This window comes from Chenopodium album, chromosome 1 (assembly GCF_948465745.1).
Source record: "Chenopodium album chromosome 1, dcCheAlbu1.1, whole genome shotgun sequence".
NCBI classification, from domain to species: Eukaryota; Viridiplantae; Streptophyta; class Magnoliopsida; order Caryophyllales; family Amaranthaceae; genus Chenopodium; species Chenopodium album.
In genome coordinates, this window is record NC_137834.1 from 78947941 (window position 1) to 78972689 (window position 24749).

General features: G+C 36.0%; 1 protein-coding gene across 1 annotated transcript; it reads right to left on the reverse strand.

Moving 5' to 3' along the window:
• Positions 1-1951: 1951 nt before the first annotated feature.
• Positions 1952-23551, reverse strand: LOC145607054 (receptor-like protein 4). The gene is made up of 9 exons (XM_081662849.1): positions 23418-23551; positions 22268-23323; positions 21612-21762; positions 21454-21525; positions 20290-20358; positions 17212-17283; positions 5992-6069; positions 5243-5448; positions 1952-2752 (listed from the first exon to the last, which is right to left on the reverse strand). The coding sequence occupies exons 1-9, from the start codon at positions 23485-23487 to the stop codon at positions 2646-2648; spliced, it is 1881 nt and encodes a 626-aa protein (XP_081518975.1). The 5' UTR covers positions 23488-23551; the 3' UTR covers positions 1952-2645.
• Positions 23552-24749: the final 1198 nt, after the last annotated feature.

The following is a 24749-nucleotide window of genomic DNA, read 5'->3' on the forward strand; positions in this document are numbered from 1 at the left end:
ATGATTTGAATCAAATCCAAACTAAGAAAGTAAATACTTAAGTGTGTGTTCGACTTAGGGCCTGTTCTCATAGACTGAACTGAACTGAATTGAAATGAATATTTTATAAGAGAAGGAAATTAGGAGCTGAACTGAACTGAATTGAGCTGAGCTGAGCTGAAAATAAACGTATGAAAACAGACCCTTAGTATTGTTTTAACTTTATGAATGCTTGATTTTATTCATCATGAAACCGCATATAAAAATACTTTTTTATATAAAAAATAATACTTGTAGCAAGATAGACCACATATAATCTAGACTTGAATCAAATTAGCAAGGCTAATTTGCTACCTTTGCCTATAAACCTACACATTGGAGTGGTAACATAGTATGTTTGTATGTATGTCCTTGAATACTTCAGTATCTTCAACACAAAGCCTTTCAATGAAACAAAATTTCCTAATCAGCAAAATCCTAGAATTTTTAAAATTAATATGTCAAAGGCCGCAAGTCTTAGTGTTTTAAAATTAAATATATTATCTAGTACTTCCTCCGATGCTTTTTAGTTAGGAACTTTTAGTTATGCTTGTCAATGCACAAATTCAACCATTAATATCTATAATTACCGTTAAGCAAAAACTTGTAAAAAAAAAAAAAACTTATAGTTTGAAGTGTATTGCTATGATGATTATAATAAGATCCCACATAACTTTATTTTATATTACAAATAAATCACTAAATACGATTATAGGGAAGTGTGTGAAAAAGGCTAAAGTCAAAAGATGTAAACAAAAAAAATAAAGGTATTTTTAGGTAGTATAATTTATACCCCTTAATTTTGAGTTTTCAATTGATTAGTCAAATAACTCTCTGAAATCATATCCATTGGTTATATAATAATGTTTTGTTTTGTGTAACTCACCACACCTAATTTAAACTGTGATTTGTTGTAATTTTTTTTTTTAAAAAAGTTGCAAACCTTTTTAACATCTCACACATTCCAATGTTGTTGGTGATACAGCTGATACTAATAACTATACAAATATCGACACTAGACATCAATGGCATCTTCTTTACAGCAACTTGCTCCTTTAATCCTTCACTCTGTATAGGAAGGCATTGTCAACTTTTCATTTCCATACTAGTCCAATGCATTTGGCTATACAAGATACATGCCCACTACTCAAATCTCTATCCTTAAATTGCATTGACTTCCATGTCATGATTAATTCAACTGTTGCAGATACCTTCCGCATACAGTACGCAACGAACATAATATCTTACATACACTCGAATATATAATAGATATACTGATGCTTTAACAACAATTAAAAAAGATTAGGTTGGTTTTATCAAGACTTTGGCTTCTTGTATTGAATAGGAATATACATGTGAGATTAGACATAAAAACAATAGCAAAGGTAATGATAAAGTATAAAACATATTCTTGGGCCTCAACCATCAGCTTATAAAAAACATGTTCCTGGACCTCAATCATCAGTTTTAGCTTTTGGTTGAGGTATAGGAATATGTTTTATACTCTATCAGGTAATATGTTAACGTGAAATACAAAATACTTCGTATAAGATTAAATTGCCAAAGAACTCAATGTCATCTAACTTAGTTGAGAAATTCGTTGAGAATGGTACTCCAACCCTAAGATCAAAACTTGTCTAATTCAGTAGTCTTTATAAGTCATCCCATACGTTGGAAAAGTTGCTTCAAATCATACTACCTCCTATTCTTATTACTCGCAACAAAGGGTTATTATTAATGAAACATAAAATATTCCTTTGTTGCGAATAATAAGAACCGGAGGTAGTATTTAAAGTCATCCATTAATAAAGCTGCCTGGAAGAGTTGCATCTACCTGGTCCTTAAGAAGCATTGGTTATCATAAGAAGAAACTTATCGTAACCAATCAACAACGGAATGCAACAAAGTAATGAAAAGTACATAAATAAAATTCCAAGATAGCGTGAAATTACAATATATTCACAGTAAGCTTCATCAATGAGATAATTTAAGCAGAAATGGTTACATTGAAGGGAATTCAATTGCTTAGTTACAGATTTCCAGAGATTATTTGGCTGCAAAAAACTACTTTATAAATTCCTTTCAGACAACATAAAACCACCCAGGATCATATTCGAACAAACGAATACTCGTACATGTTATTACCTGACAGTAACACGAAGAATATACAATAACTAAATATAAGGGGGAAAAAAAGATGAGCTAAATTGCTAAAGATGATCAATAGCGTCAGATCAATGATGATAAACAAGTTGATTTGGGACCAGCAGCTACAAGTTGATCGTGTGTTGGAATTTTTAACCATTTCAGCAGTGGATGTCAATTTCATACATACAACAATCTTTCCTCGAAACTGGGTATAAATACTTACAGTTTTCAAGGGCATTCGCCTTTTCTGCCATTTCCAAAGAATAAATACGATGCACTGTATTTTTCATGGAATTGGTTGTGTTGTGACCACATTTTGTACCAAATTGTTGGAAGATGCCAAACCTGTCAGGATCTCAATCATACTGAGCTCTCTGCAATTATATCTCAACAATTTCATAGGACCTTTTTCTATTAACTATTGGTTAGCCACAAATAGTGTTGCTGCAAAATTTTGTTCCTGCCAAAAATGTCTCTTGTTATTGAGGTTTTGATGGCGGTATTAAACCTTTGGCATGCTGGCTTTCCATTTCGAGGACCATCAAGGACTTCTGTCTATGATATCGGTTTCTCTTTGCTGCCATTGCTGTAAATTGACACACAGGATGGGAAATAATTAGCCAACTGCCCAAGTGCCCAACAGACAATAAAACCACATAAGAGCACTGCTTAGCTTTAGAATACTATTCTAGTTAAAAGTATAATCTTGAGAAACATGAATACTCCGCTATCCGTTCTGCTAAGGCATTTTCACAAGAGGCACTGTGTAAATTAATAAAAGCTCCAGAAGACTGATAAAATCATCTCACCATCCTCACAACTTTACTATAACAGCTGTTAAAATTTGATTCTATACTGCATTTATTCACAGAGCTATCAGCATCAGACTTATGTTGTAACACTCACTAAATCATTGTCCACATTGCAACATAGTTTAACATCAAACTTTGGTTTTGAATTTCCTATAGTTCTTCAAGGCTTTCCTTGTTTACATTATGAGTATCTTTTTCCAACAAAGATGGATCCATTATGCTCGGAGCTCCTTGAACATACAAATTGTGAATGGCAACCCCACCAGAACTCGAAATGTGTGTGTGTGTGTATGTAATTCGTTTATCATAGACTATTCCATACAGAGTAGACAATCAAGTACCTTTTCAAAATCAATATAGAAGCAATAAATGTGAACAAATCAAACTAACAAAGCAAGTCACGGGAGAAGGCTTTATGGTAAATTTAATTGTTCATTATTTATGTGATATTTGACCAACAGTACGAAAGATAGCAAAATCACACAGAGAAATGTTAACAGAATTCTAGTTGAATGATGATTCAAAGTAGTTCCTAATGTATAGGATCACATGTTTAACTAGTCGGTTTATTTAATGTAGAGGCAGATTTTTAGGGATATGAATACTTAATTTTCCTACTAATAACTAGTAGGGAGTTGGGCATGATCATCATATCATAAAATGTTTATTCTTTGCTCTACATCATAAGATGTTTGTTAGCTCTATGTTTGTTTTTTGAGTGGAATGAACTATAACCAACTTATTGTTCTATATCCTTCACCTTTTACTATGTATTTTAACTCCAACAGCTCACTTGTTCAGAGTTTAGCATACAGCATGTACTCATGTAGCCAATAAGCCCAACATCTAGCTATTCTTCTCATTAAGAGAAAATTGTTCTTCCTTCAATAATCCTTCCTAGGTTACATATATGTATGGTTACACATTCTTTTAACAGAGTTCCCCTACCTGACATGCAACTCGATATTAGATCATACAGGTCAGTTGAATCGCATTCAGATTGGATCCTCTAGATTGATAGTTCAGGTTAAATAGGGTTTACATTTTATCAATATGGGTGTGTTATGGTTTGGATACATTTGAGTTTGGGTATACTATAATGGATAATAAAGGGTATGGCCATCTCAATGTCAGAAAGGGTATGGTTTGGATACATTTGAGTCAGGTCAATAAATGGGCCATCAAGTTTGACAGAGTTGTATCTATGCACTTCTTTAAGTTGGTTGGTGTTGTTAACAATTTGTTCATACCTTTAATTTCATACTTTGTATGACAATTTTTTATTTATTTTTTTAATTAAATGACCTTGGTATATCAGCTGAACATAATATTATATGTTCAATTATTAATACTGATCACTGATGTTTAATATTTGGTAACAATAGAATTCAGTAACTTCTTCGTATATTACAAATATATAACTCTGTATATTGGTGAATCACTAGAAGTGAGACTAATTTATTTTAACATGCCACTTAGTTGCAATATTTTTAGCCAAATTGATTTGAGGGGTTTCCAACAAAACATACATAAATTAAGAATGAGAATGTTATGATTTATGAACAAATTAAGAATAATGACAACAAATAAGTAAATATATAGAGCTAGATTTGATTCTATTTCAGGTTTGGGTCATCTCTATTTGGTTCAAATTCACCAATGGTTAAAATTGGTTAGGGTCGGTTTAGCCGTTTTGCCCGTTTAGGCCACTTCAAAAGTATTAAGGGTTGCTGAAAAAAAGAACTAAGAGAATTTATGGAGAACTATTTCAATGAATTTTGTTTTATTTCCTTTTTCAATAAGGTGGGGTTCCTTGAATGCAGGTTTATCATTTACTTTCACACAACCTTTATCCTTATAACAGTATCCTTTTATTCCAGGAGGGGATAAAATTGAGTCCCTTAAATGTCATTTGCCTTGTGAAAATCTACTGAATCTAATCAAAACATTCCTAAAATTACCCCTACCCACCCACATGGTCAGTCAGTCACACCCCACACCCCCCATACACACACCTACTAGATATTATGATAACTGGTAGAAAAAGGAAAAAGGAAAAAGATGTAGCCAGCCTGTAAGTATGGGATACATAAGATATGTTCTTTCAGCCAAATATGGGAACTACAATACCAACTCAACAACTATTTCAAAGCAAAATATTCTAGGCATGGATTTTCATACACTCTCAGCAAACAGAAATATAAATAAATAAATAAAAACAAGATATGAAGATTAGAAGAAATACAAGATGAAAGTCAACTTACACATTAATTCATGTGGTAAACCAAAGTCATAATCATTCCTCTTTCTCCTTATACAGATGTATGCCACCAGCAGAAGCACCATGACGACAACCATGCAAGATAATCCTATTCCAATTTTACCACCACGGGACAATCGACCATTGCTCCAAAAAAGAGGACATTCTGGCAAAGAAGGCATACCACATAGACCCTTGTTCGCAGAGAGACTGAAACAGTTCAATGTTAGCATAGAAGCAGACAGAAGACGGCACTAATTTCAGATGTTTATACAGCATGTTTCATTGGCAAATTCGAGTTAGCATATGGAAAAAGAGATCCAATGAGCCACAAGCAAAAAAAATTGCAATTTCAATTCGTACCATTACTTTATTCCAACAAATCCTTGCACCATAACATTATCCCCAGCACAGAATGGGAGAGACAGAGGAAAAAAAAAAAGTGACACACTCCAACAAGCATAATTGCAGAAAGAATGACAAATTGACAATATGCATGCCAAGATGGTAAGCAGGACAAGCCAAATAAACATTTCGCTATATTGCTCGCAACAAGAAGAGTACATGTTGTGAAGGACAGCATGGTCAGCATATATTATATTTAAAGATCTTCAGACCAAGCAATTCATGTTGGTTTCTTAAAGTTGAACTAGCTCATTACATGCAATCCTTAAATCATTTATATGTCTGCAGCTAATGGAAATGGAGATAGAATAGCGATATATTATAGCATGAAAACATAACCAGACATACTCGATAGCTCCACCATGTACACCAACGGAGTAAATTTCCTCTGGCACTCGTCCTTCCAATTTATTATCATTCAACAGCCTGGCACATGTAAGAAATGTAAGATAAAGATACATAAACTGAATGTAAGGTAGTGCATTTACATGAGAAATGAATTTTAAAAACTACCACGGGAAGTTAAGTTCTGTGAAATTTCCCATCCACTCTTACAGTATAGAGCATGGTCTAGTTCAATTTCTATTAAAAGTTCATTACTCTATCCCACACATAGTTAGGCTTCAAAAGGAGTCACCAAAACCATTAATAAACCAATAAAATGCCTTTTGGACATCAGGTTTACAAACTTAAGCAAAGCATTAGCACGTTTCATCAAGTCAATATGCCTCCACCTGGGCAGTTTCTAAAATTTAATTCAGTCCAACCAGCAAATTTAGGGTCTTAATCATATAATGTCTTGTGTAGTGTCAATACATCCTTTGGTCTATAATAAAAGCTCCATAGGTGCACACACAAATATGACAAGGCATAGAGTTGGTCAATGATTGATGTAAAAGTAGGAAAGGGTAAAGCAGAAACTGGAAAAAAGTAGTGCCAAAGAATAAGTAAATAAGGGATATTCATCTATCCATCCGAACTTACTAAATAAAGGTTTCTAAGCATCAATACCCAACTTCCATTAATCGAAAATGTAGCAATTATTTTTAAATGAAGTATATGATATGGAATTGTCACGCCAGAACCAGAAAACTGTCACAAATACTTGAATAGAGCATGGAAAGTGTTCTTCAAACCACTGAAATTCCAAATTCGTATCAAACTCGAGACAGATCTCTCATATTCACTTTATTTGTTGCACAATGTGTTGCTGAGCATGATTGCTTGGACATAACTATTTTTTAAAAAGGTAACCGGTCCGGCAGTCCAGAACCTTTTACATATCAACCAACCCGGGTTTAGACACTTTGAGAGTGGGGGAAGGGTAAGGGTACCCCGCTCTCAAAGAGCTCCTAGTATGGATTGAACCCCCCAACCTCTTGGAAGGTCCTTTTCTTACAAATGTAGCAATCCTGCATTTTATGAATATTCCATCTCATAATGAGAAATTATATCTGGATACTCAACCCCTCAATAGTCAATATACATGATGAGAAATGCAAGAGCATACTCCTACAAATTATCGTCGGATAATATGAGCATGTGCATTGGTAATCTTCAAGTAGCTCTTGGAGGAGAGATAAGCTTAAGAGCAAACTCTACTCTGACAATGAGGCTCTTCAGTTGCTCTCTGGAGTCACTTAATTTTTTTTTAAGAACTAGCCATTGTAGGGTTTTTTGGCCCACATAATGTGTATTGAGTGACCATAATTCTCCGAGGAAGTATAAATATAAGGTTGAGACAAATGAAAATGTCTCACAACATTAAATAATATAACAAATGTACTAGGAAGAGGGAGAAAGTAAGATAGATATAGAGAGTGAAAAAAGGTTGGGGTGGGGCCCACCTGAAAAGTCAGAATGGTTTCGCGTGACAAAAAAGTATTGGGACCACAATTACTAAAAGCATATTTTTTACCACTGATGATTTTTGTAAATACCATTGAAATTGTACTGTGTACCACTGAGAGTATATTTTGTACCAATGAAGCTCCAATGGAATTAATTGATAGCTTAATGGGACATTTGAACCTTTTTTAAATACTATTGAAATTATATCTTGTACCAGTGAGAGTGTATTTTGTACCACTGAATCTATAATGACAAAATTTAAATCCCGCGTAAAATGACCAACCTGCCCCTGAGTTCTCTCTCAACCCTCCATTTAGAATACCTCTAATTCTCCAAACTTTTATTGGCCCCCAGCCACAGAGGCACACAAGGGTAGATTATCATAGAGAGAAACCCACCATTGTAGGTGTTTTTTTTTGGGAGGTTTCTTATAGGGAGTGGAAGCAAGAGGGAAGGAGAACCCTTGAAAGAGCAATGTACCGTTAAATATGATATTAGGGTGAATCTAGCCTTATGCTTGATTACTTGTCTAGTGTGAGCCCCCCCCCCCCCCCTCCCCCCCCAAAAAAAAAAAAAAAAAAAAAAAAAAAAAAAAAAAAAAGTATGTGAACTACCAAACGTGTCGCACATCTCTAACAAGTAAGGTGTTCACAGCGTAGACACGTTGGAAAAAAAATCACATCACCAAACTTGGTTGTGTCAATCTAGATTGGTGTCCACAATTCGGATTAAAACTGAAATCCAATCCAAACCAAATTGTCAATTCAACTCGAGTCCGAACTTATAATAAGACGATTCGGATTGGATCGGATTGACTCTGGGTTTGAATAAATCCGAAAACCGAATTGTAAAATTAAGTTTGTATGAATATGGATTTTTTTTTGTTTTATAATTGGCCTTTTGAAGTTTAGCCCAAATACTTACTATGGTATAAAATAAATTTGGGAGGCTTTGTATTAATTAACTAATGACTTGATGTTAAACTATTTATTTTAATCATGATATCAAAGACTTGTACTAATATTAAGGCTTTGTTTTTATAATCGGATAGGCGCTAAAAGTTAACGTATTTTGATTCGGATTTTCGGAGCGGATCAATCGGATCGGATTGGGAGAGAAATTCGGATTAGATTGAATAAGAAACCGAATTATATTTCGGATTGGATCGGATTTGGCCTAAATCCAAATCGAAAACCGAACGAACATCCCTAGCCATAATATTCCTACCAATCAAATCATGGATTTTAGAAGAGTGATTTCAAAACTAAGGGTTCGACGAGAGTAGGAGAGAGGCAAAGATATGTAACTTTGTACTCCATCCGTCCCAAATTACTTGCAACATTTTGACTTTTTACTCTATTCACACCTCACTTTGACCATCCTTTTTTTTGTGTGTGTGTGTTTTGCTACTCAATAAAAGCAAATGTTAGTACATGATGTTGATGGATCTATTTTAATGTATATTTTCCAACTTCAAACCTTTTGAAATTTTACTAATATGTAATTATATATATTGATGGTCAAAGTTGTATTGACAAGCCTGTATAGTTAAAATGTTGCAAGTAATATGGGATAAAGGGAGTATGCAGTTTTAGGGTGAGGATGGAGGACAAGTAAACAATTTTCTTACCTAACTTTGAAACTGTGAATACAGCCAAAAATCACTATTGAGGAAAATTGTTTAGTTTCCTTTATATCTGCTATCATTTCGACTAAGTTATTGTTCATTTTTTAGAGCTGGGAGAAAGGTCTGGCAGTGTCAGCTTGTATGGTCCATACATATATAAGTTGATACTCCTTAACCTCAACATAACCACATTAATTATCGAGTCAAACAAGGCTTGGTTTGCTAATAGATTGCTTCCTTTTGTATACTTCCACCATTCCACGGCTTGTTTAGTCAAGAGATTATACAGATGTGAAGAAGAGATTGTAGAAATACAAATGCTTTGCAAACTCTAACCTGTTTCCTCTTGAAACATAATGACGAGGAAAAAAGGATTCTTGTTAACTGTTAAATACAAGTCTGGCCACACCCGCAAACCAAGAGAAAGAGTCCACTTTTATATAACCAAGGAGGTTCCATCCCAAAACCATATGGCAATAGGAGGAGTAGCCCCTTAGCCTTATAAAGTGTTTGACTCTCTCTTCTTTTCTTAATGTGGGACACTTACATGTTTTATTTGGTAGGATATACTTCAACACTCCCCCTCACATGTAAGGTTCCTTTTTAACTCAAGGATCACTTGATCCAATTCAAGGTCCTGAATACTTAATGCCATTAAAAGTCCCAAACCTTGGGCGTGGCAATATGATCAAGCCATTAGAGATCCCATATCATGGGCATGGCTCTAATACCATGTTAAATACAAGTCTGGGCCGCACCCGCAAACCAAAAGAGAAAGTCCACTTTTATACAACCAAGGAGGTTCCATCCCAAAACCATATGACAATAGAAGTAGCCCCTTGACCTTATAAAGTGTTTGACTCTCTCTTCTTTTCTCAACGTGGGACACTTACATGTGTTATTTGGTAGGATATACTTCAATAGACACGCTTCCTTTAACATCTTAATACCCTTAAGGTTATTTTAAAAAAATCAATAAATAATTTATAAGCTTATGTTTATGAGTAGTTTACACAGTGTGAGCAGTGGCAGCAGCATTGCATATGTACTGTAGAGTGATGGCAGCAATGACCCCAGGTGGGTTCCTGCGTAGTGTAGCCAGAGATGGCAGGTGAGATGGAAGGGGTGGTTGCAGAAACTACCCAAAGAAAAGCAATAGAAGGCTATCATGGATAAAGCGGAACCATTGATCATTGATATGATGGTTGAGATTTGGCAAAATCTACTACATAGATCTTTAAAGAGCTCTACCGTAACCCAAGCCCCCCTTTTCTCGTAATTTTCCCAGCATCAATCAATTTTACAACGTGGTTCTCTTAAAAAATAGTTGTTCACTTTTTCCTACCACCCAAACTCTACCATATTAAATAAATAAAAAATATTTAACATTCTGACATTAAAGCTACAGAAGAAGAGCGCCTGAATATAACTTGTGGTAACACTGAGGTCAGTGACAGCACCAAGACCAGGTATGCGACCATAACTAACATGGGATCAATATGAGCTCTATGCAATTCTAAAAGCCAAACCAAATAGTACTTTGTTTAAGAGCAAGGGATGTCTCTCATGATCTTGAGGTCATGTGATCAAAACCCCGATTCTTTCTCCCTACCCCCAAGGGGACCGGTGAGGGGTCATTCATCCTACCTACCCAAAAATTGAAAATCTCTATGCACATAAATGCAATTAAATCATGTTCCATATCAAGGATAAATCCGAATATTTTATCAGGGTGGTCTTTAGAGAGACATTGACTAGAACTCTAGAATTACAATGTTTCATCAAGCGCTGTGACAAACAACTTATGTCTAAGAGAGTCACTGTCTTCACATCACGGTAATCTAAGACAGTCATTTTAAACAATCAATAACAAATGCTTTACCATGATAAAGTCTGAATATATTGACCCAAACCCTGATTCAAACCAATCCCAAAATCTACATGGAATTACATAACACAATTTTTGTTGGAGTTTTGCTAATCCTTGTAATGCAAATCGGAGTGTTGTTAAGTGAGTGTGGTCACCTTGATGCCGATGTGTGCAAGGAGCTAGTGAGAAAGGGATGTAGCACACAAGACTAGTGAGCCACGCAAGGCCGAGCTAGCAAGGGAGCTAGAGCTCGGTGCTAATAAATGGCTTGCGGCAAGTCCGAGCTAGAGCTCTCATGCGAGAGAGCTATAGCTCGCTGCCAGAAAGCCTATGGCAGGGGGGCCGAGCGAGAGCTCTCATGCGAGAGAGCTATAGCTCGGTTGTGGGTTTGGGCTTTGCGTGGAAGGCTTGCCTTGTTTTGTTTCTTTTTCTTTCTTCTCCTATAAATACTACTCCTTAACTCTTATTTGATACACGTTAATTTCATTATTGAAATAACCTAAACACAAAAACAAAAACAAAAACCTACCCTTTGAGATCTGAACAGTTGAGTAATTCCACGCTTCGGGTTCGGGTACACGAATTACGAAGGAGAGTTGCGTGAAACTTGGGGGGCGTGCGTCATCGGGAAACCTGTACCGGTGGTGGCGTATTTCGCTTCTAAGGCAGTGGATTATGTTCCACGGCGCGACTGTGAGTTTGAGATCTTCGATGAAGTATTTTTTCCCTTTCATCTTCTCTATTTTGTCATTGGAATCAACAGGTATTTTACCAACAATTTAGAAGCGAAATAGTATTAATTTATTATACTGTTGATTTCTGGATTATTCAATTATATAAATCGTTTGATCGGGATGGAAATTAAAATTTGGTTCGGGATCCTCGTATGAAATTCATCCGTATTTCTCGAAGTTCAAGAACCCTAATTTTTGGGGAAATTTAATTTATCCGTCAGTGTGCAATATCTGTGTACATTGTTGGATGGATGAACTCGGTAAAGTGTGTTTGATCTTTGCTTAACTGCAGCCTTCTTTATTTAATTTATGGCTTCTAGTGGACATTATGTCAGCAAGGTTAAGGAAAGTTAATTCCTAATTTTTTAGTTTGTCAAATATGGTTTCAAATTGTATCATAGTATCTAAAGAATTAAGAGAAAAGAAAACCTGAAATTTCCATTGAAGATTGTCGGTGGAATTTTTAGTAAATTATATCATTAAGCAAGAATTTGCATTGATGATGAATATACAATTAGAATATTATTATTGCGCCTACCTTGTCCTTTACCTTGGAAGTTTGGGTGGAGCGTAATTATGAATTGCTGACATTGGTTTTGGGCTCCAAGTTTGATGCCATGATGATGCAGTTAAGGTGGACATTTAAATTGTCTCTATTACTCCGGTATGTGATATTAAGGCACTGCAATTAAATTGATCTTGGTGTTCAACTGGATGTAATACGGGAACTATAAATCGAAGACTCAGAAGAGTGCCGAATGGATATCTGAATTCAGGATTGTATTTCCATGAAAAAGATGGTTCTTGTTCTGGTGATGTGATATACAACTGTTAGCCCGATAGTAGCAGTCTCCTCGATTCACTCGGTTGATCAAGTAAATATGATATAACAGCTACAATAAGCTAAATCAGGTAAGTCCTTCTCAAATAATTATTTTCTAACTTTACATAATATGGTGTCTATTATTATGTGGCCCCTGATATGCTTAATTTTATGATTATGAGCTATTGCAACGCAATGTGGGGATGAGGTGAGTTAGATCTTGAGACTAACTAGTAAGTTAATTAGTTGTTTGTACTCTTGTTAATGAGTGGTATAGAGGAGGAAGGTCTCCGTAAGAGACGTTTATCTGTGGTTATTTGCTTGTTGGTTTGCTTCTGCTAATTTATGTTTTGTCCAATGGTAATTTATTTATGTTCATGGACTTTAATGTGTTTAGTCCTAGTAGATTAGGGATGACATGTGTTCTATCTTACGATAGTGTTTTTATTGTTATTTTTCCTGATCATGGACAATGTTTTGTTGAGCACGGAGTATGTGATAAGCTTGTAAGTGTCTCTTTTTAGATTAAAAAGGGATTTAGAATTATTGTTTCTTTTAATTCTTATGATCTTAATCAGCTTTGTTCACAAACTTGAAATGTATTTAATTTGCTAGAGGTGTAGCAATTATTTTTCTCGTTGATGGCCTAGATGAGACCGGGTTGATTTCCGTGCTTATTAGCAAAATAAAAAGGCTTGACTTAACAAAGCTAGAATGGCCGTGCAAGTTTGAAGTGTAAGTGCCCCACATGAGGTAAGGATGAGAATTAACATCCCATATGTCTTTAAATTCTATTAATATTCTGTGAATGTTAGTATTGTGGGGGTTACAGATATGTTTAAGTTGTTTATTTGTTTAGTAAGTATTTCACCCAAGAATTTGGTTGATACTCCCTATTTTGTTACCCGAGTCATGATTATTTTCATGTGGTATATGTGATGTGGGGGTTTCCAATAATGAAGAATTGACTTCTATATATGTTTCACATAAAGTATGAAGGCTTGTGGGACTATCGGTGATATGTATGCTGAATATCTGCTACGTTTATCATGTACGAGCTTGATATGTTAAATCCTTGAAATGTCTCGGGTATATGTTTTCCTATGACATGACATGTTAGTTTTGCTCGTTCATAGGATTTGTTCTTGCTTCATAAGCTTTATTCTGCTAGTAAAGTTGATGAGTTCATCATCTAAGGTGTGTTGGATTAAAGCTTAAACTAGTTGTGTATCATCTTGGTTTTACTTTCTTGATCGAAAGTTGTATGTGGATGGTTGGTTGTGTGGTATATATTCATATAGTGGTGGATGAAAACTTCCTGAACCATATGAATACACTTTGATTACCTAGTTGTTGAAAGAAGCATGTTAATGCTAGTGTGCGTTCTTTTGAGTCTTATATGCTTGAGAATAGTATATCTCTCCTTGCTATTATAAATCCATCAGTTGTAAGTATCTTTCAAGATGAGTTGAAAGGTGATTGATTGGAAATGGGCTAAAGGTAAGATATTATGTTGTTAGGATTTATTCTGTAAGTTTGGTGCTGACCAACTCTTATGACTCACCTGGTTTGTTCTAAGCTTGTCTGGTTTGCAGTAAGGTTGCTTAAGCTTCCTAGCATGATTGATTGTAAATCAAGGGTGTGTATTTAAAACGCATGCACAGGTGACAACTTAGAAGATGAGGTATTTTTGCTCATGATGTTATATCCTTTGTGATATGTATGGTGAGTGGGGGTTAGATTTGAGTACTCTAACTTGTTATGTTAAGTTTTTCTTGGCATGTGAGTTGAACTTCTTGATGCATGTGTGATGTTACTATGGTTCGCATTGATAGAGTTCATTTGCTAGAATGATCATAAGTTGTTAACTTCACATGCATGTTGTTAATTGAGATAAAGATGTATATGTGTCTCTAAGCCAAGAAACAAGTACAAGATAATGTGATAAGCAGAATAGTTCTAGGCAGTATGCCAATGAACTAATAAAGGTATGCATCAATCTCATTATTGTGATGTAAAGAAAGTGGTTTGGTAAATTATATTTATCATGTCTAAGCCAGAGTTATTTTTATGATTTGACCTTGATGTTTGATTCAAATGTGCTAATGTTTTGCAATCTAAATGATGAACAAACTATTCTTGACGTGTAGTAGTTTTGTTGTGAACTATATTGTTCATTCTGTTTGTCAAGAGAGAATTACTCAATTATTGTTTGAGTTTCAGATAGTAAAGGGATGAAGGTTAAAGTGAGAAAATTTCTCAAGTACTTATCCAGTAAATTCTAAGAGACAATGATTGAATGAACAACGATGATTAGTTGAACCTCTTCCGTGTATGGTTTTTACATGATGAAGGGTGGTGCTATGTTTCGAGTGAGCTGCAAAACAAATTGTTGTACACTATCCATTATGAAGCAAATGTTCATAAGATTGGATGACGTGTGTTAAGAAGATGATTGTTGCAAAAATTAATCTCTGGAAGTCTGTCCATTGTGGGGGTAAGTTGATCCTCATGTTCTCTACATTTTTTTTTCACAAGTGTCTATGTATGTTGTCGACAAAGTTAGACAGATCTTGTGGAGGTGATACTCATGTCAGATTACGTGAAAGCAAAGAAGAATCAAGCAGGTCCTTATACAAGGATGAAGCACAGATAAGTGCTTGATTGTCTAAGAGAATATATTTAAGATCCTGTGGGTATTTTAAATTATTCTAGTGACGAAGTTTAAAAATAAAATTTAAGTCTACGCTCTAGAGTGATCTGGCTTGATAACCCTCTAACTTATATGGTTATGAAATGCTTTGGTAGACTTGTTGCTTGGTTGAGCTTTAAGTGCTCTTAATATGTCCATAACCCAAGTTGGGTGGTCAATTGAGACAGCTTACATGGACACACCGAAGTGTTTTAATTTGTTGAACTTTTAATCTGAATGGGTCTAGAGCCTTGTTTTGGTTGACTCATTGTTGGATTTACACCATTTATGTTTATTGAATCTATAACTTTTTTCAGTGGTTTGTTGATGAGGTAGATTCAGTAAGGTTGAGCGTGGCTCTTAATATCATTTGTCCAGTTATTCTTTGAGCAGGGATTGATAATGGTTCTTAAGTGGATTTAAGACCATTAGCCCAGTGGCTCTTAGAGTAGGATTGATAATGACACCGAAGGTGGAAGGTTGAGCATTGCTTGCTCTTAATACTACTAGCCCAGTTGCTTGAGAATAGGGAACGATAGTGATCCTTAAATGAATTAGAATCACTAGCCCAGTTACTACTCGAGTAGGGAACGATAGTGGTACCGAATGACTGAGGTTGGGAGTATCCCTTAATGTTCTTATTCCGTTGCATAGATAATCTTGGGTTTGCAAGGTGCTTGAATGTGTTTTAAGCTTGCATGGAAAGACCCTAGATGTGCTGGGAATGTGTATTTTATACACAGACGGAACACCTACGTAAGTACAAGGGGTGGCCTCCTTCAAGGGAAAATTGTGGTGTAATTTTCCTGAAGTACTCATGAGAGCCCATGGCTGGGCTCAAGTTTCAAAAGGTGAAGTATGTGATACATGTTCCTTCCTTGGCTCCTGGGAGTTCAAACCTTTGGATACTCATCAGAAAAGTGTTGAATACCTGTGTCACTAAGGCATTAGTTCAAACCTTATGGATACTAGTGCTTAAGTACTTAACCTTTCATTTTACTGTTTAGATTTCATGATCTCATGTCCGTTTTGCATTAGTGGGGGATTGTTGGAGTTTTTCTAATCCTTGTAATGCAAATCGGAGTGTTGTTAAGTGAGTGTGGTCACCTTGATGCCGATGTGTGCAAGGAGCTAGTGAGAAAGGGATGTGGCACACAAGACTAGTGAGCCACGCAAGGCCGAGCTAGCAAGGGAGCTAGAGCTCGGTGCTAATAAATGGCTTGCGGCAAGTCCGAGCTAGAGCTCTCATGCGAGAGAGCTATACAGAAAGCCTATGGCAAGGCCGAGCGAGAGCTCTCATGCGAGAGAGCTATAGCTCGGTTGTGGGTTTGGGCTTTGCGTGGAAGGCTTGCCTTGTTTTGTTTCTTTTTCTTTCTTCTCCTATAAATACTACTCCTTAACTCTTATTTGATACACGTTAATTTCATTATTGAAATAACCTAAACACAAAAACAAAAACAAAAACCTACCCTTTGAGATCTGAACAGTTCTTGAGTAATTCCACGCTTCGGGTTCGGGTACACGAATTACGAAGGAGAGTTGCGTTAAACTTGGGGGGCGTGCGTCATCAAGAAACCTGTACCGGTGGTGGCGTATTTCGCTTCTAAGGCAGTGGATTATGTTCCACGGCGCGACTGTGAGTTTGAGATCTTTGATCAAATATTTTTTCCCTTTCATCTTCTCTATTTTGTCATTGGAATCAACAGGTATTTTACCAACAATTTTGACCCAAACCAAAATTTAATCCAATCCAAACTAAACCAACCCAAATTGGTTATTGTTATTTTGCAGATCAAGATAAGAATTTGGTTAAGGCTGGAGATACCCTACTATTTTAGTATTGTATGACCCTAGAATAGCAATAGAATATGAGATAAGCAGTAAAGTATTGAACATCTACAATTACTTTAAGATGAAACCATTAGTTAAGAGATTGAAGAAGTCATGAGGATATAGGTGGTTAATACTTACACAAGGCGCAAATTTCTTGATGTAGCAAGACTATCAGGAATAGATCCTGTAAGTTCATTATTTGACAAATCCCTGCCAAGAGACATGAAAAAAAATATAGATATTAAAAGAACTGCATTTATGTATCTTATCACCAAAGGTTAATCTTGAAGTAAAAGTGCATCATCAATATGATGCATGACCACTTTCTGTATCAAAAACCATAGAATTTGATCCAGCAATTTCATCTGTTCTGGTAAAATGATGCTGGTATGTGTTATCATAATAATACAATAAATTAATAAATAATTTTAAAGAAAAAAGAAGAATTGCAAAGTAGGGACTTCAGAAATCAAGTGATAGGAGAAAAAATCAATCTCACATACATCAAAAAGGGAGACGCTTGGGAAAGCCCATCAGCATGAGCTTATAGACAAGATAAAATACACCACTCAATTCCATTAAGAAATCAAAATAAAACAGAGCATATCAAAAGTATCTATATTATTTTTATTTCCTGGCTTTGCATACTATAGAGACCAACGTTACAAGGTTCGCGGTACGTTGCTGCGAATCGCGACCTGATTCGCTCGTACCGGAACACGGTACAGACGTGACTCAGTTCGCCGGTGGTCGCGACTCAAATCGCCGGACTCTGCGACCCGATTTCGTAGCTTGGAACGTGTAAAAACTCGGCCGTGATTTTGTGAAGACTCCATTGTTAAGCCTGTTGCAGACTTCAAGGAGAGAGAGAAGGGACAAGGCTACTAGGGTAGGTAGAGGGGGAGTTGGGTGGGACAGCTGTCCACATTTTGTGGTTTCTTTTATTTTCATCTTTTATTTATTTCTTGACTTTTTGACCCCACTAAAGAAAGTCACGTGATGATTTAGGGGATTTCAATTTTCTTTTTCATTTTTTAAAATTCCACTACTTTTAATTTTCCATTTAAATTTAAATTGTTACATTATTATACTAATATAAAATAATTGGATAGATGACAATTAATTTAGAATTTAAACTTTTTTTTTAAAACATAATGAAGAGTAAACGTTATTTCACTAAAAAGTACAGTATTAGATTTTTAAACACATCGTACCCATCGTACCGGATTCATACATGGTAACGTACCACGTATCCGTTTCTGTACCGCGTTTCGAATCGTACCTCGTACCTTGTAAACGTTGATAGAGACATATACAATATACTCTTCCGTTCTTTTTTAGTTGACACGTGTCTTTTAATAGGTTTGCCAACGCACAAGGTCATTGATAAACATCTCTAATTATCCAATAAATAAAAATATTAAATAAAGTTGATATTATGAAAATAGACATTGAGACAATTCTACCAAGATCCCACATGAATATGTTTTATATTGCAAAAGCAAGTGAAAATAGAGTTTGTGAATAGTGTCAAAAGTTAAGATGTGTCAACAACAAAAGAACGGAGGAAGTAAAGCACAAGTGCATAGGAAGAATATTGATATTGTAATCCTTCCCCACCCCACCCCCTCTTTTTAAGGAATGACCAACGCTAGGAATCCAATCTAAATTAGTTTGGAGAGCAATCCTCTCTCTCTCTCTCTCCCCCCCCCCCACCCTATAAGGAATGACCAATGGTGGGGAATCCATTCTAAACTAGTTTGGAGAGCGCTACAAAGGCCCTACCTTAATACAATATAACAAATTACAAGCCGCAACAAAGTAGGAAACCAACACAAAACTTCAACTATACAATTCTCAGTTCTCAAAGTATCAAGCATTCAAGCCACGATAGGTCATTGTTAGACAGCACTTTTTATAATACTAAATTATGAATTTTATATAATAACACTTCCATTACCAATGCAGACAAATTAAGGCAATTGAAGAGAGAGAAAGAGAGAGAGAGTAGGTTTGGTGAGCGGGTGTAAAATAAAATTTGATAAAGTAAGAGTGTGTGAAAAGTGGGTGGGTGTAAGGAAAAGGTGGACAAAGTAAGAGAGAGTGAGTGAAAAGGTGTGTTTATTGTGGGGAACTATCTGAAACAAAAGGTAATATTTGCTATTATAAAGTCTTCGGTTAAATATGCACCATGTTTTTATCACACTTTTTAGGGGTTCAAACCTGCTTCTCTAGACACACACACACACAAAAAAAAAAAAAAAAAAAAAAAAAAAAAACTCAAACAAGAGCAGAAATAAAATATACTACCTCTGTTACTTTTTAGCTATAATAGGAAGTTTTTCCATCTCACAAAAAATACCCCTTTATTGCATCTAAAAAGTAACAGAGTTACAGAGGTAGTACATCCATTTTCAATATTAAATCTTAGAATGTTAATATCTTGGAGTCCATCCCCAAAATTTTGCAAGTCATTGCTAAACTAACTGTCAAACTTTAAGAGCACTAAACAAGCCTGGCTACCATAATATTCAAAATTAAAAGTGTATTGTTGCATGTTTTTACAATGTTCAGGAACTCGACATGATTAGCCATCAAATGATTAATTTAGTTGAAAGTACTCCAACCCAAGAAAGCCATGGTATTTTTTGGTAAAATCCCTTCAGCGAGAATAGCCAGTGACACAATGTATTCCTCCTCCACTACTTTGTATTTTATTGGAAATAATTTTGTGCTAAAGGTCTTTAGGCTACAGCCTCTCTACTAGTCTTGAGTATTCAGACATTTTAGGTTATATACCTCATGACCTCCCCAGATTCTTCCAGTGGAAACAGCATAATTCACAGAAGCTTTGTTGTTCTTTTCACATATATGTAGTAAGGAAACCTCAAAAGGAGTTTCAAAATCTTAGATAACATTCGTCACAGCTTGAGACTATAAAAATGGCATGGCATGGAGTTGGCTCTTCTTTCACAGCTAAAACCCAGCAAAGACTTCAAATAATACTAAAGATATTAAAAGGTAAGCATACAAGGAAGTTCGTTAGATTTTAAATTAACACAGCTGACAAGCAAACAAAACCTGACGTAAAGAAAATTAAACCGCAAATCAAATTGAAGAGCCTTCTGTAAAGTCCAAAATGCTTTGCCAATCAAAAAAAAGAAATGTGCTTAAATATAAATGACAAGTCCCAGCTAGCAAAGTAGTTGTACTTACAGTTTTACAAGAGATTGTTGACCAAGGCCTTCTGGCAAAGAGCCTGTCAATGAATTAGAACTTAAATTCCTGTCATAGAAACGATAATAAAGGTCAAATTATAAAGGCTAACAGACTACCACTTAAAACAAATTGAAAATTCCACCATGAGAAAAGAACAGAAAACTCTGTTCCTAGCATGCATTATAGACACCCTGGAAGATATGAGTGGTAATCATGAGTATCCTTCAAAAATTCGCTAGAAGCCAACTTAGCTCGTAAGACCTTAGATGCGGCATCTTGGTTTCAGGCTAACATATATTTTTCACATTGATGATTTTAAAAAAAAATTTGCATGTTTCAATCTGCTTTTCTTATAATACCTTCATGTTCTTTGGAACCAAAAAAAAAAAAAAAAAAAAAAAAAAAAAGTGTAGAGCATACAGTTAGTCTCCAATTCTCCATATTCCTTTCATACACATTCATGTCCTTAATAATATAAGACGGAGCCAAGGGGGCTGGTGGAGACCCGTTACCCATGGCCTAAACGCCAACTCTTTTATTTTTCTATGCTGGCCTCCTTTAAATCTAGCATAAAACTTCCTTATTTTATTGCATTGAAATCTATAGCTCGGTGGTAAATTATGATGGCTGTTATACTACAAGTCCCAAGTTCGATTCTTGTTATTTACTTTAATCCTTCTCAACTTTCTTTTTGTGATCGAATAAAGGTAATTATAATAGCGCAAAAACAATAATTTTGCAATGAAAAAACCTTCAAAATACAATATGAATTACTACTTTATCTAATGTAGTGGTATAAGTTTCAGCCCCCTTGGGTTTTAATTCATGGCTTCGCTCCCTTTTAAAGTACACATTCAAGTTCTTCTTAGCACAGCTTTATGTTTAAAGAAGGATCCTTTCACCAATAAAAGTAACGGTTTTTTATATTCAAGACAAAGGCCCTTTTTACAAAGTTTGTAACGTATAATCCTTATCGTCAAAAATATATGTCAAGTCAGCTCTGTCTTTATCTCTATTCTAAAGCTATACATTTTAAAGTTGTGAAATACGCAGAGAGGGGCCAAAGAGATCGAAAAATGCTGAATCCTAGGTTGACATGCAACAGGTTATAGCTTCTCCGGAATAGATAAGTATGTAAAAGACCATGTGTTAGATACTTACAAGACAGCCAAGTTCGTTAAAAGACTGATCCGGTCGCTGATGAATCCTTTCAAACCCTGGCTCCCAAGGTCACTACATAGAACAATTGAGGGTATCAGGGCATGACAAAGATGTTTAGTACCAAAAGATACAAAGTTATAAGCAAAGGAACAACATACATTTGAGATATAACAAGGGCATTCCCCTCTTTGTTAGTACGACAAATAACTCCTTCCCATGCATTCCAGGTAGCAGGGGCGCATGGATCACCATTCCATCCCATTCGACCTGGAATTCGAAGCGAGTCCTTCAATGCCCTCATAGCCACAACTGCAATAACATTCTCATATCAGGAAACTCAAAGTACCCTAACAATAACACATGCAAGTTCTGATCATATAATTTTGTCCACATTTCAATCAGCAAGAGATGACACGATGTGCTGGAGAAAACAATGTAGTAAGATATAATAGGCCAAAGATCAGAGACAAAGAAATCGGAGCTCCTACAGCATAATCATGACAGGAACCATCAAATGCCCAGATTGTCTCATCAAAAATCTACTTATGAACCACAAATAAAACCCTCCAATAGCACATTCACCTTTTTCCTATTACATTAGGAAAAATCGAAATGGCAAATTGGACCGAAAAATTAGTAAATTATCATCATAAGCAACATTCCACAAAGGTTTTGACCATTTCATATCTACAAGAAATGAAATGAAAGCAATCCCAATGATCATAAAATTAAGAAACTTGGCATGCAATTACTCATAAAAACAAAACAGAAACTCCCCAAAAACAAAACATCAATTATACAATCCGCCATATACCTTGATCAGGAACCGTAGCAAGGTCATTAGGTACAATGGCATAAGCCTCCAACCCACTAAGAATAGGCTCTCCAACAACAGGAGCCAACTTAACAGTCAATGAAGTACTACTCAAATTCTTAGCAACATAATGCCAATCATGAGCCTTAAACCCTCCGACCGCCTTATAAACATCGATTCGATTCACATTCTCCCCGTTCACCTGCACATCAAACACCCTTTGTCCAGCCTTAGTAACCTTGCTATCAATCTCAGCGAAATGAAAGCACAACAGATAATCCAGCTTAGCATCCACAGTCAATTCATACTCCAAAACCCCTGAACTCCCCACAGTCACCGCGTGCTGATACAACTTCGTCGGAAAATAATTCGGCTTCTGGTTCGCCCCGTTAACCGCCGTTGTCGTCGAAATTTCCTTCGGACCCTTCATGTTCTTTGACCGGAACTTAGCATCCGACTGCCACGACCGCCACACGAAGTCGGTATCATTGCTAAGTCCCGGACCCCACTGTTTCTGACCACAGCTCAACCTGCCATAATTAACCAAAACGGTGTCGTTCCCCAAGTTGGAAGCGTCATATGAATCCGGATCAATCTCAACCACCTCGAGGGTTCCGATAATGGGTGGATCAGTTGCGATGGAATAAAAGCACACATCGGCATCGCCGTCGTGGACGAATGCAATTAGATCAGAGTAAAACCCATCGGAGGAGAGAGACTCCGCCCACGGGGACTGGTAGCTGAACACGACCGTGCCCTCGACGGAGACCTCGAAGCTCGGAGGATGATTTTTACCATCGTAATTGTCGTAAGTGGTGAATGTGCGGAAGAGGTAGCGACCGCCGTGCACGGCCGTGGGAAGGATGTAGCAGTTTTTGGGTCCGGTTGTAGTAGGGGGGAAGAAACGAAGGGTTTTCTCTTGTTGGACAGAGAATTTGAGGGGTTCGGAGACGACGGAGGTGGAGCCGCCGGTGAAGTAGCGGTCGGAAAGCCAGGTGGTTTTGAAGTGGTCGGTAAAGGTGGTGGAGCCGCCGCAATCAATGTGGTAGGAGATATCTGCAAAAGAGGAGAGAGAAAATAATGGTTAGTACTTAGAAGTAGTGACGTCATCAATGGCGGAAATTGAAGAAGAAGGAGAAAGGGTGATTACTGAAAGGGGTAGAGAGAGAAAGAGGAGGAGAGAGAAGGAAGAAGAAGAATGACAGAATGAAGGGAGACATGATTGATTGTCTGAAAGATGAGAAAAACCCGCGATTATTAGATATTTGGTATTTGATTAAAGGAGAGGAGAGAGAAAATGGCGAGATTAGCGGGAGAAAAAGTGGAAGTGGAAGTGGAAGTGGGAGCACGATGAGATGAGAAGTGGGAAGGAGGAGTATTACAATTACAGTAATTGACTGCTCAATTTACGCTCTATTTTTTTTTTTTTTTTTTTTTTTAATTATTATTGTTTAGACTCAAATTCATTGAAAGTGGTGAGTGAAGTTGAGGTAAGTAGTTAAGCTGCTGACTTCTTGAGATGCCACTGCTAATTATATTAGGACAATGCTACTTTTTTAAATTCAACGGTGGGGGTGTGGTGTTCCCAACTCTCCACGGTCAATAATCTTTCTCCCCAGGATTATCTTATTATCTAACTAGATTAGCACTCGTGCAATGCAGATGCACGAATTAAAAAAAAAAAAAAATCAATACAATACAAAATAATTCATTCACAATTGTGGGTTTTGGGAAAGAAAAATGTCACTAATACGCTTTTGGTTAATTGATGTTCACCGTTTAATTATTTATTTAAAATTATTTTTCCTAATATTGAATTTAGAAAGAGAAAAATATGATAAAAATGATGTCATAAGCAATTTTGGATGGAAAATTTTTCATGAGAAATTGACATGTGTACAGACGTGATGTAGGCGATTTTTATTATAATAACTAGTCTTTTGGCCCGTGCAATGCACGGCTTGTTCGTAGAAAATTGCATTGAGAGATGATTAAGGAAATACCAATAAATAATTATGAGTGTAATATGTAAATGAAAACATAATTAAAGAAAAAAAAAATTTGGGACTTTAATTTGAAATGAGACTTAATAGAAAGAAGATGGAGGGACTAAAATCAAAGAGAGAAAATAAAAAGGTTGAATTAAAGAGGGGAGATGAAGATGAAGTGTTTAATGAAAGAGTTAAGAAAAATTGTATAATTAAAAATAAAAAATGTAAAACGACATGTGGCACATTGAGTTGAAGAAGAAAATAGAGAAGTGTAATAGAATTATGACATATGTCTTTTTTGGTTTGCTTTTTTAAATACTAAGTATAGATTATGGGTCGTTTGGTTGGGGGTATTCAGGAAAGGGAATGGGAATCAACTGGCCCGATTCCCTTTGTTGATGTTTGTTTAGCACTTTCTTTCATTCTCTTTACCCCCTCCATTCCCCAAATTCCTTCTAAGTCCATTCCCCACCCCCCTAGGTATTTCCATT